Source organism: Pleurodeles waltl, chromosome 12 (assembly GCF_031143425.1).
Source record: "Pleurodeles waltl isolate 20211129_DDA chromosome 12, aPleWal1.hap1.20221129, whole genome shotgun sequence".
In the NCBI taxonomy this organism is placed as follows: Eukaryota; Metazoa; Chordata; class Amphibia; order Caudata; family Salamandridae; genus Pleurodeles; species Pleurodeles waltl.
In genome coordinates this window covers 56808432-56821745 of record NC_090451.1, presented here as the reverse complement: position 1 = coordinate 56821745, position 13314 = coordinate 56808432, and the positions used below count along the sequence as shown (strand labels likewise).

The following is a 13314-nucleotide window of genomic DNA, read 5'->3' as shown; positions in this document are numbered from 1 at the left end:
ATACATGAATTTTGGCTGTTTTGGGCACTTTAGAAGCTGAAAAAACAATTTATCTTCTACTGGAAAGCTTTCAGCATAATTATGTATAGACATTTTTGGTATATATTTGGCTAGGTCCTCTGGAGTCTGCTTGTGAAAGACAATTCAGTGATCATGACTACTGAGGAGAAGCATGGTTGTGCACTACCTACTCTGATGGTAAATCTCAAGGGAGATACCACAATCCTGATTGAGAGATTGATCAGACCACTAATCAAAGGTGCCCCCATACACCTTTTAATTAAATACATAGTTAGACCCGTTTGAAGGTCATGAGGAGTTTGATAGACACCTTAATTTCAGGAGAATGCAGCACCAGTCACTTTTACCCAGCTTCTTCATCCAAAAATAGAGCAGTATGGCTTGACAAAGTTATTAAAATTGGACCCATGGCACATCACTCACTGCATTTCTATTATCTACCGAAGTCTTCCATTAATAGCCCACGAGTTACAAGAAGGAAATATGCTCCTCATAAGCATCTTGCACTTGTTACCATGCACTAGTCTCGTAGCAGTCAGTAGCATTCAAGAACAAAGCACACAGGGATCTAAAGCACAGATTGTGTTTTTAATACTGAAGCAAACAGATAGGGCAAGAAAGAAAAGGCGCATATTGTGCTAACATCAACATTTTGCTTGGCATCAGTATCAAATTTAGTTTTAAACCAGTCCAACAGGTTGATCAAATAAAATAAAAGCACTCTACAATTAAAAATAAAGTCATCTGGGAATAATAAGTCGTCACCACACCCATAAATATGAGAAAAAGAGTATAAAGCCAAAAATAGTACCCATTATAGGTATCAAATGAGAAAATACATGGTGCAACATTCATTTTGAACATGCAAGTAAATACTTTTGGTCCCACACAACCCTTTTAGTCAGGAGAAATATTGTTTTTTGTGCTCACATTATGTAATTTTGGCAAACATTATTATCTGTCAAAGAGCTGCAACATTTGCAACCTCATGAACTACCCATAAATGGATGGCTGCTTCATTTGACCCTTCTGCCATTTTTTCCTCCAACAGCAGCCCAAGGATACTTCCAGAATATGCGGGCACTCTTCAGTCGGTCACTACTACTAAACTTGATCAAAAAGAATTCTAAAAAGTAACTTGCTCAGGTGAAGGGCCTCTTCAGAAAAAATACATATGTACTAAAGATTGGCCCAAGGAGAATGCACAACTACCATAGAGACGGGGGTTCTGGAAATAGGAAAATCTTCTCTCCCTACTGATCTGGGACAGCATAAAATACGGTGAAAAGGGGAGTCGAGGAAAATAACTATAAGGCTGAGTGGCAAGGTTTACTTGAATTTGAATGCTGACTCTAGGCGGCACAACTTCAATAAGACGTGGACTAGATCGAAAAATGAGGAAGAACAAAAATACTGGTTCTAACGTATAAAACAAGGGCAAGGGAAGATGATGCACAATTCTAATGCTATTTTTAACAAACTATTTTCAACAATTACAATAATTTCAACAATGTCATTAAATAAATAAGATTAACCAGGTCCACATGTCCAATTATTTATAGGCTACTTAGAGGACTATATGGTTTGCAAATCAGGCACCTCTGGGGTTTGCCCAACTTCTGGAGGGCCCTACAGGATAAAGCTTAGTTGAAAGGCTGTGTCAAAATTGTCTAGCAAATGGGGAAGACTTTTCAAGTCAAATACATACACTTAGGCTTAATTCACAAAGGGGTCTTTCATGCTAGTCGAAGGAAACAAACATTGAAAAGAGTGTGGATGATAGCATTGCAGGAAACCAAGCATTTTCTTCATATATAAAGTGGTAATGGTGGACATGGTGAAAATCACAAGAGAGAATGCAGGTAAATTGTGACACTACATTCAACTGTGAAGAGCAATGGAAGATATGTTCGCATATGAAGGTAGTCCCAAAGGATGTTTAAAGTAACCCATTATAAACATTAAAAGAAACTAATACCCCAGAAATGCTGCATCACATAGAAGATAAATGTCTGGACCCGAAAGACCTAATATAGTTTGGACAATCTCTGTGGTGGAAGAATATCAGAAAAATGGCATGGGTACAACTGTCCCTAGATCAGTGCTTGTATCTGATGGGTCTGGTTCCTAGTTTTAAGGGGACTAAAGTAAACACAAAACTGATGGTAATGCTATACGTTAAAAGGTGTGTTGCTAAAACTGGGATACTAAGAAACAGCCACAAAAATTGGTTGACAGTCTAAGAGAAGTGAAAACAAATGCAAAAAACAAGGGTATAATACAGCTTAAGGACCCAACAGATCGGATATCTTACATGCAAGCCATACTTAACCATATCATACTAGGGCACCTTGATGTCCCTGCTATTTGCAATGATAGACAATTGGGGTATATGCACAACCTCCTTCCTGACAATTACTAGAATACACAGTAGGCTGCACAATCAATTTTCTATTATGACATGTAATACACAGCTGTGTAAAGTACCTGATGTATAGAGAAAACCCTACTAAAGTGTTTAAAAACAGGATTGGCGCAAGAACCATGTTAATTTAACATGCACTTTTCCAAGCACCAATAACTAGGGCCACCATTTGTACGCCTCCGCCTGAAAAGGATACACTAAGCTATGAACTGAATTAACCCAGTGGGAAATGCACTAAGAACAAAGAAACAATATAATTTAAGCATGTTCCTTCCCCCTTGTAGACACTTACCTTCCAGAAGTATTTCCACGACCATTGCAGAACCATTTCTTGCTAGTATTGCAGTACACAACACAGGCAGGGTCATGGATTCCACAGTAGCTAGAAAGAGAGATGCAGTAGGTTAATCATCCTGTTAACTTTATATTTCCTACTGAGACTTCAAGATCCCAAACAATAAAATAGCACTCCTGCAGGAAATGTATTGGTACAAATAAACTATTTCTTTACAATGACCAACTAAGGTTCTATACTCTCCGCCTTAAGGTTACTCTTAAACAATAGCAGGAGAACATACTAGATCTCATGTTACCCAGATTTTCCCTCCAGTCAACAAAACTACTGCAAATCTAACAGACCATCTCAATTAACTGTTTTATTCTAGAGGAATGTCCCTCTACCATCACTGACACACAGAAACAAATCGGTCACAGTTTGCAGCAGACCCATGGTATAGGGTATGAAGGGCATCACAAAGATTTTGACTTGCTGATCAATACCACCACTACAGCACAACCAATGCACCCACAAAGGCTGCCTGGGTGCTGTACAGGAACAAATGTTCTGGGCAAATAGCTCACTGCCTGTGTGTGCACTCTATGTGCAGCGACAAATCCATAAATGGATGATACGAAACAGCACGGAGGAAAATATGTAAACCGCATGTATGAGATCAATGTACAACAGAACAAACATGGCAGGCAAGACCATGACAAAACAGTATAGAAAAAAAAGAAATTAGAAGGCAAGTATTAAATGGGCCAGAGGGTGACAGGCCAGAAGGTACCAAGGCAGCCTGTGGAGTGCTGCATGCAGACTTCAGAAGATATTTTAAAGTGCTTTCTTGTTATGTTTTACTAATAAAATGACTTATGTACAACTGCCACTGGTAAGGTATCACAACACTTTCAGTTCCAAAACTGTTTGAAGGCTTCTAGTCGCAGAAGAAAGTATAATTTACGGGTGTGGATGTGACAACAGAAGTGCATTAAGGTATGTGTAGGAAAGTGCCCCTGTTGGCATGGTTACCCCCTTCCCACACTTTTTGCCTAATGTGGATGCTAACTTTGAAAGTGTGCTGGGATCCTGCAAACCAGGCCCCAGCACCAGTGTTCTTTCCCAAAATCTGTACCTTTGCTTCCACAATTGGCACAGGCCTGGCACCCAGTTAACTCCCTTGTAAAAGGTGCCCATGGTACCAAGGACCCTGTGGCCAGGGAAGGTCCCCAAGGGCTTCAGCATGTTATGATGCCATCCTGGGAGACCACTCACCAAGCACAAGCCTTTGCAGCTTGTGCGTGCTGGTGGGGAGAAAAAGGCAAAGTCGACATGGCACCCCTCTCAGGATGCCATGCCCACAAACCACTGCCTGTGGCACAGCTGCATGAGCAATATGCCACTACAGTATCTAAGTCGATTCTTAGACATTGTAAGTGCAGTGTAGCCATATTGAGTATATGGTCTGGGAGTCTGTCATTACGAACTCCACAGCTCCATAATTGCTTAAGTGAACACTGGGAAGTTTGATATCAAACTTCTCAGCACAATAAACCCCCACTGATGCCAGTGTTGGATGTATTGAAAAATGTACCCAGAGGGCATGTGTATGTTAGCCAAACTGCTAGTGAAGGACTGACCGGTCTGTACAAGCCTGCCACTTTCAGACCAGTTTCAGACCACATGGGGTGAGCGCCTTTGTGCTGTTTGGTCAGAAACAAAGCCTGTCCTGGTTGGAGGTGCTTCTCACCTCCCCCCCCCCCTACAAGAACTGTAACACCTGGTGGTGAGTCTCAAAAGGCTCAAGCCTTGGATTACAGTGCCTCGGATTACAGTGCCTCAGGGCCCTACAGCTAGTGGAGTTGCCTGCCTGCCCGCCCCCGACACTTTGGTGGCATGTCAGGCGGGAAAATTAGGGAAAACAGGGATGAGTGGACACCCCAGCCAGAACCATCTCATAGGTATCCAGAGCGGAGGTGACCCCTCACAGCAGAATCCTCCATCTTGGTTTGGAGGACAGGGACAAATAGGATTAGGTTTGTGCCCCCCTCCCCAAAGGGAGTGGGCACAAGGAGGGTGTAGTCACCCTCAGGGACAGTAGCCATTGGCTACTGCCCTCTGACCTTTGAAACACCCCTAAATCTAGGATTTAAGGGCTTCCCCAAACCGAGTTCACCAGAATCCTGACGACCAGACAAGGACTGCATAGCTGAAATCCCCCAGCAGAGAAGGAAGACGACAACTGACTTGGTCCCAGCCCTACCAGCCTGTCTCCTGCTTCAAAAACTTGTACAAGCACAGCAATGCATCCAACGGGACCATCAACTTCTGCCAAGCTCCAGAGGACTGCTGTGTACCCATAAGGACCAGGAACTCCTGTGGACAGCTGCCCTGTCTAAAGAAGGCAGAACAACTCAGGACCCCAGCCTCAACCCGAATGGGCGAGTCCTGACCACTTTGCACCCAACGCCCACGTCCAGGATGCCCAACCAGCTAGAGAGGATCCCCAGGCGAATCTGAGCAAGTGCCCAACCTGGGTTCATCTCTCCAACCCTCCATGACGATGCCTGCAGAGGGAATCCCGAGGACCCACCCTCCCGACCGCGAAAGCTCCAGACCAAGATATTCAACGCCTAAAGACACACTGCACCTGCAGCCCCCAGGTCTTGGAGAACCCAACATCCAGTGCAGCAAATTTTTCTAACTTTTAAAAGTCCTGCTCGGGCCTTGGTGAAGTACCCTTAGCATTTATTTTTAGATGTAAAAGTTATTGTAAGTTAGGGGTTAGTTACTAGAAGTAGTTTATAGCTTCTAAAAAGTAATCCCAACTTTAGTAACATAATGAGCAGCTCAGAGAAAATGGTTGTGGAACGCATCCTCACTCCTTACCTCCATCTAGGGATGGTAGAATTACGGTCCCTCTGTAAGCTGAAAAAGATTAGAACAGGTTCCATCCCTACCAAGGTCAAGCTCCAGGAGCTCTTGGCAGAGTGGGACTGACTTCCCATGTCTTCCGGCATCGAGCTGAAGGCGACCTCGAACGCGATCTCTCCCTACTCGACCGGCGCCAAGATTCGACAACGCCGGGAGTCACGATGAGGCCGATGCGACTTCGGAGAAGATGACTTACGATGATGTTGCTTTTCTTTTTTCTTCGACTTCGCCAAAAAGAGCTTTGCTTCTCGCTCTTTTAAGGCCTTTGGATTCATCCGTTGACAAGAGTCACATTTGTCAACGTCAGAACTAAGACACCAAAAACTGTCAGTATGTGGTCCGTAACCGACATCTTACCACCGCATTCATTGCAGGGCTTGAATCCGGATTTTCTTTGTGACATTCTTTCTTTTTCAAAGAAGAAACAGCAAAAATAACTAACTACGTCGAGTAATAACAGTAGCTCCCTCGAAGAATAACCGTTGTTCGGATGGCACGGAAAAAAGGGAACTGACGTCGGCACGGACCTCTTATTGCCTGTATGACGTCAGACGGTGTCATGTGGGCAATTGTGACATCCTCGTCGACGTGCAGAAGCTAGGAAGAAGATTTCCGTCGGATGCTGGCGCAAGGGGAGTATTCAATAGGTGAGGAATCCACAGGTAGTTGTATCCATCAGAAAGTGAAGGAATTTTGCAGCTCCTGTGTCACCTGTCAGACCAATGGCAAGACAGGTGGCCACCCAAGGGACCCCCTAATTCCACTTCCTGTGGTGGGGGGTCCTTTTGAAAGGGTTGGTGTGGACAGTATGGGTCCACTTGAGCCACCCACAGCGTCAGTGAACCAGTTCATACCGGTGGTAGTGGATCATGCTACCAGATACTTTGAAGCAATTACCCTTAGGTCTACTACAGCTCCTGCAGTAGCCAAGGCCCTGATTGTATTTTTTTGTACCAGAGTGGGTTTTCCTAAGGAAGTACTTTGACAGAGGTACAAACTTCATGTCAGCTTACCTAAAACACATGTGGAATTAGTGTGGAATGACTTACAAATTCACCACACCATCCCATCCACAAACCCACAGACTTTTTGAGAGATTCAACTAGACATTGAAGGGCATGATCATGGGGCTCCCTGAAAAACATAAAAGGCAATGCGATGTCCTCCTGCAATGCCTGCTTTTAACCTATGAAGAAGTGCCACAGAAGTGAGTAGGGTTTTCACCCTCTAAGCTTCTGTTTGGCCATCCTGTAAGGGGACAACTGGCACTTGTGACAGAATGCTGGGAGAGACCACTCACTGAGCCTAAATAAGATGTGGTGGATTATGGGTTGGTCTCCGCTCTAGGATGCCCGAGTACATTGAAAAGGCATTCAAAAACCTTTACGCCAGCCAACAAATCCAGAAGTTGTGGTATGACCAAAAGGCTGCACTGGTAGAATTCCAGCCAGGGCAGAAATTTTAGGTTCTGGAGCCTGTGGCTCCCATGGCACTTCAGGACAGATGGAGTGGCCCTAACCTAATACTAGAATAAAAGTCAGGTCACCTACTTGGAGGACCTGGCACTAGCAGGGCACCCAAAAGAGCGATCCATGTTAACCGCCTAAAAGTCTACAATGATAGGGCAGACATAACCATGCTGATGGTTACTAATGAGGATTGGGAAGCAGAGAATGAACCTCTCCCTGACCTCTCAACTGACCCTAAAGATGGCTCAGTAGATGGAGATGTCTACTCAGACACCCTCTCTGCCCAACAGCAAGCTGACTGCAGGCAAGTCCTACAGCAGGATGCTGAGCTCATCTCTTTGACCCCTGGTCAGACACACCTGTGTACCTATGATGTGGAAACATGTGACAGTACCTATCAAAACAAAAATTTTGACAGTCTGACCAAGTCAGAGAGCATCAAAGTTGAAGTCCACAAGATGCTGGAGTTAGGGGTAATTGAGCACTCAGACAGTCCCTGGGCTAGCCCAGTGGGCTTAGTCCACAAACCTCACATCAAAGATGGCAAGAGAGAAATGAGGTTCAGCATGGACTATAGAGGTCTCAACTGTCACCAAGACAGATGCACACCCTATACTCAGAGCAGATTGATTGACAAATTAGGTGCAGCCAATGTTTTTTTTTTTTTAAGTACCTTTGACTTAACTGCAAGGTACTGGGAAATTAGGATGGCACCTGGAGCAAAAGAAAAGACGGCATTCGCCACACCTGATGGGCATTATCAGTTTACTGTTACGCCCTTTGGCTTCAAGAATGTTCCTGCCACCTTCCAAGGGTTGGTGAATCAAGTCCTTGCTGGCTTGGAGTCCTTTAGTGCAGCATATCTAGATGATATTGCTGTCTTTAGCTCCGGATGGCAGGATCAGAGGATCCACCTGGGGAAGGTTTTACATGCCTTGCAATCAGAAGGCATCTTTATTAAAGCATCTAAGTGTCAAATAGGGTAGGGCACAGTTGTATACTTGGGCCTCCTTGTAGGTGAAGGCCAAGTGCAACACTTACAGCCCAAGATCCAGACAATTCTGGACTAGGAAGCTCCAAAACCCAGACTCAAGTCAGGGCATACTTTGGCTGGACTGGGTGCTACAGGAGGTCTGTGAAGGGGTATGGATCCATTGCGACTCCCCGCACAAAACTCACCTCAAAGAAGATGCACAAAAAGGTAAACTGGACTCTTGACTGTCAAAAGGCCTTTGACACCCTGAAAGAAGCAAAGTGTTCAGCACCAGTTCTCAAAGCTCTAGATTATTCTGGCAGTCAATTGTGCAGACAGATGACTCTGAACATGGGATAGGAGCAGTCCTGTCCCAAACAAATGAAGATGGCCTTGACAAGCCTGTTGCTTTCTTTAGCAGGAGGTTACTCCCCAGGAAGCAGAGTTGGAGTGCCATTGAGAGGGAGGCCTTTGCTGTGGTTTGGTCCCTGAAAAGGTTAAGACCATACTTATTTGGTACTCACTTTACTGTTCAAACTGACCACAGACACCTAAGATGGTGAATGCAAATGTAAGGTGAGAACCTTAAACTTTTGAAGTGGTCCATATCTCTGCAGGTAATTGACTATTCAGTGGAACAGACCTGGGACTGCCCATGCCAATCCTGCTGGCCTATCCAGGTTCTTCCACTTAGATAACGAAGACTCTTGGGAAGGTTAGTCTCATCCTCTTTCCCTTGAGGGGGGGGGGGAAGGGAGTGTAGGAAAGTGTCACTGTTCGCATGGTTACATATCCCACCCCCTATTTTTTGCCTAATGCGGATGCAAGCTTTCATTAAAACTATGCTGGGATCCTTCTTCACCATGCCCCAATACCAGTGTTCTTTCCCAATATCTGCACCTTTGCTTCCACAATTGTCACACCCTTGGCACACAGTTAAATCCCTTGGAAAAGGGCACTGTGGCCAGGGAAGGTCCCCAAGGGCTGCAGCATGTATTATGCCACCCTGGGGGAACCCTCCCCAAGCACATAACCACTGCCTTTGCAGCTTATGTGTGCTGGTGGGGAGAAAAAGGCAAAATCAACATGGCATTCCCCTCAGGATGCCATGCACACAAACCACTGCCAGTGGCACAGGTAAATCACCCCTCTAGCAGGCCTTAAAGCCCTAAGGCAGGGTGCACAGGTGAGGGCATAGCTGCATGAGCTTGATATCAAACTTCTCAGCACAATAAGCCCCACTGATGCTTGTGTGGGATTTACTGAAAAATGCACCCAGAGGGCATGTTAGAGATGCCGCCTGTACGTTAGCCAAACTGCTAGTGAAGGACTGACCGGTCTGTGCCAGCCTACCACTTTCAGACAAGTTTGACCACATGGGGGTGAGAGCCTTTGTGCTCTCTGTGGTCAGAAACCAAGCCTGTCCTGGGTGGAGATGCTTCACACCTCCCCCCCTACAGGAACTGTAACACCTGGCAGTGAGCCTCAAAGGCTCAAGCCTTGGATCACACTAGTGGAGTTAACGTCAATTACCCCCCCTCCCACTTCCCCCCCCCCCCCCTGCCCACCCCTATCCCCCCTCTGCCCCCACCTCCCAGACAAAGCATCACTTTTGGCAGCAAGTACGGCGGGAAAATCAGGGAGTGACCACCCCAGCCAGGACCAGCCCAAAGGTGTCCAGAGCCAAGGTGCGCCCCCCCAGCCCCCCACCCCCTCCATGCAGATTTCTCCATCTTGGTTTGGAGGACAGGGACCATTAGGATTAGGTTTGTGCCCCCTTCCCCAAAGGGAGTGGGCACATGGAGGGTGTTGCCACCCTCAGGGACAGTAGCCTAAATCTAGGATCTTCGGGTCTCCCTGAAACCAGCTCACCAGATTCCTGGAGACCTGGCAAGAAGGACTGCATGGCTGAAACACCCAGCAGAGAAGAAGGAAGACAACAACTGACTTGGCGCCAGCCCTACCGGCCTGTCTCCTGCTTCAAAGAACCTGAACAAAAACAGCAACGCATCCAGCGGGACCAGCGACCTCTGCCAAGCTCCAGAGGACTGCCCTGCACCCAAAAGGAACAAGAACTCTTGTGGACAGCAGCGCTGTCTAAAGAAGAAAACAACAACTAAGAACTCCAGCCTCATTCCGAATGCGTGAGTCCTGACCACTCTGCACCAAACGCCCATGTCCAGGTGGCCCAACCAGCTAGAGAGGATCCCCAGGCGATTCTGAGCAAGTATCCAACCCTGGGTTGACACCTCCACCCCTCCATGACGCCACCTGCAGAGGGAATCCCGAGGACCCCCCTGACCGCGAAAGATCCAGTCCCAGATATCCGACACCTAAAGACACACTGCATACGCATCCCCCAAGCCTTGGAGCTCCTGACCTCAGATGCAGCAACGTGCAACAGGCGGCCCGGCCCTCCTCCCTGTCCAGCCTGTGGTTCAACTGAGACAAGCTCCTGGACCTCGTCTGCAACCTCATGAGTGACCACCGGCTTCCCCTCAGTGAATCACTGGAGACCAGATGCCTTGTTTGCACCCGTCTGCCCCAGTGCAGCTGATGGTATATGTTTGGTGCCTAGGTGTGCACCCCCCTCCTACACCCAACTCCCCCCCACTCCCTCCCAAAGTCTTCCTCTAAACCACACCCCAGGTCTGCCCTCTGAAGACGCAGGTACTTACCTGCAGGTCTGAAACCAGGAATCCCTAGGCAAAATTAACATGGGCTTTCTATGGAGACTGGGGGCACTCTGAATTAGGTCAGCCAGCAGGTAAGTACCCGGAAGGCAGACCAGTAAGGATTAGAAGAGCACTGGAGGGGCCACAAGTAGGCACCAAACACACACCCTCGGCGGCACAGGTGAGGTTGAGTGCAGGGTGTAAACAGGAGATCGGGTTTCCAATGATGGTCTATGCGGAGACCCCGGGGGGCACCCAGAGTCTGCAGGCTAGGTCCAGGGGGGTGTCTCGAGGACACCACTGGCCAGACAGGGAGGAGGGCCGCCTGCTGGAAGTTGAGGCATTGGGGGTCTGATTCTCCAAGGCCTGGGGACGGCGGGTGCACTATGTTCTTAGGCGTCCGATATCTTCGTCCGGAGCTTCACAGTCCACGGGGTCCTCAGGATTTCCTCTGCAGGTGTTGTCCTGGAGGGTTGTAAAGGTCAACCCACGGTGGTAACTTGCTCGCAAAAGCCTGGGGACCCTCTCTTGCTCGTTGGACCACCTGGACACGGGCGTCGAATGCACAGGGATCAAGACTCACCAATCTGGAGCGAGTCCAAGGTTGTAGCTTTCTTTAGACAGGGCTGCTGTTCTCTGGAGTTCTTGGTCCTTTTGGGTGCAGGGCAGTCCTCTGGAGTTGGGCAGAGGTCACTTGTCCCGCTGGACATGTCGCTGGTCTTCTGCAGGTTCTTTGAAGCAGGAGACAGGCCAGTAGGGCTGGGGCCAAAGCAGTTGTCTTCCTTCTCTGCTGAGGTTTTTTTTTTTTTTTTTTTAAAGCTTAGCAGTATTTCTTCTTGTAGGTCGCCAGGGGTGGTGGTGACCAGAGCTCCTCCAGTGTGTCCCTGGCATTAGCCATCTTGTTTCCCAAGGTGTGGGGACACTCTGGAGATCAGAGTGGCCAGTGCCAGCAGGTGACGTCAGAGACCCCTCCTGTAGGTGCATACCTGGGTAGGTAGCCAATCCTCCCCCCCTCTCAGGGCTATTTAGGGTCTCTCCTATGGGTGTCTTCAGATTCTCCTTGCAAGACTCCTCCAGAAATCCTCTTCATCCTTTGCTTCAGCTTCTGACCGTTGGATCAACTGGAGGCTGCTCCAGGAACCGCTGTAAGTTCAACAAAGTATCTAGGACAACTCCTGTGACCTGCCATAGCCAGCAACTGCAACAGTTTCCAAGGTGTGCACGCTCGGAGAACTCCCTGTCTTCACCCTGCACCAGAAGAACCGAAGGAATCTCCCGTGGAGTGACGGAGTCACTTCCCTGCTCCTGCACACATCTTCTAAGACTACGACCGGTTCTCTGGGACTCCTCTCCTGACAACGTGCATGCTCCCTGGAACACAGGTGGTTGACCAACATGATCTAGACTGTTCTTAGGACCAGCTGTCCGAGTTTGGTGGAGGTAAGAGCTTGCCTTCCCGGTTTGAGACAGTACCCTTGTGCACCGTGTCATCTTCAGCTCCTTGGGCTTCTGTGCACTTCTTCCAAGACGACTCCTTGCACAGTGTAGCCCAGGTCCCCAGCACTCCATCCTGCGACGCACAACTCGCTGAGTTGTTCTCCGGCGGCGCGGGACCTTTTGTTGTGCTGCACAACCGCACTTTGAATCTTCTTTGTCCCTGTGTCCTGGGACTCCTGTGGGTGCTGCCTGGTCATCTGTGGTCTCTTCTCCAGTGTTTGGTATCCCCTCTGACTCCTCAGTCAGAGTTGAGGCCCCCAGGTCCCTCCTGGGTCCAGGCAGCGCCATTTTGACACAAATCGCAACCTTGCTTGAACCAAGGCTTGTATGAAGAATCCAGCGACGCAAACAGCCTGCATCCAACATCTCGACGAGGGACATCTCCTGCACCATGCAGGAACCCGCAGCCATCTTCTTTGGTGCTCTTCTGCAGATTTCTTCTAACCGGAGAATCCACTTTTGCACCATCTTCTAGGTTGGCAGGGGCTCTTGTCCTTCCTGCAATCTTCTGCGACTTCTGGACTTGATCTCTTCTCTTCACAAGTCTTCAGGTCCAGGAATCCACCATTTGTTGATTGCAGTCTTGCTTGGTTCTTGCAATCTCTTATCATGACTTGTAGTATGCCCTGAGGAAACTTGCATTACTTTACTCCTACTTTCCTGGGCTCTGGAATGGGGTATTAAAAACTTACCTTTGGTGTTTTCTTACACTCCCAGCGCCCCTCTAAACACTACACTTGCCTAAGGGGGAATTTGTGATTCGCATTCCACTTTCTTAGTACATGGTTTGTGTTGCCCCCAGGCCTATTGCATTCTATTGTATTTTCTACTGTTTGCACTATTCTATTGACTATTTACTTACCTGATGTTGGTCTCTAGTGTAAGGTATTGTCTTTACGATTTTTTGGGCCTTGTGTCACTAAAATAAAGTACCTTTATTTTTGCTAACACTTAGTACTGTCTTTTATTGTGTATATGTACTGTGTAACTATAGTGGTATTGCAGGAGCTTTGCATGTCTCCTAGTTCAGCCTAAGCTGCTCT

The 13314-nt window shown here is 47.6% G+C and overlaps 1 protein-coding gene across 1 annotated transcript in view; it reads right to left on the bottom strand.

Moving 5' to 3' along the window:
* UPF1 (UPF1 RNA helicase and ATPase) overlaps positions 1 to 13314 on the bottom strand; it is a 493404-nt gene that overhangs the window by 436249 nt on the left and 43841 nt on the right. The window contains exon 3 of the mRNA XM_069215891.1: positions 2739 to 2828. Coding sequence (XP_069071992.1) covers positions 2739 to 2828 — 90 coding nt within the window. The remainder of the gene's footprint in view (positions 1 to 2738; positions 2829 to 13314) is intronic.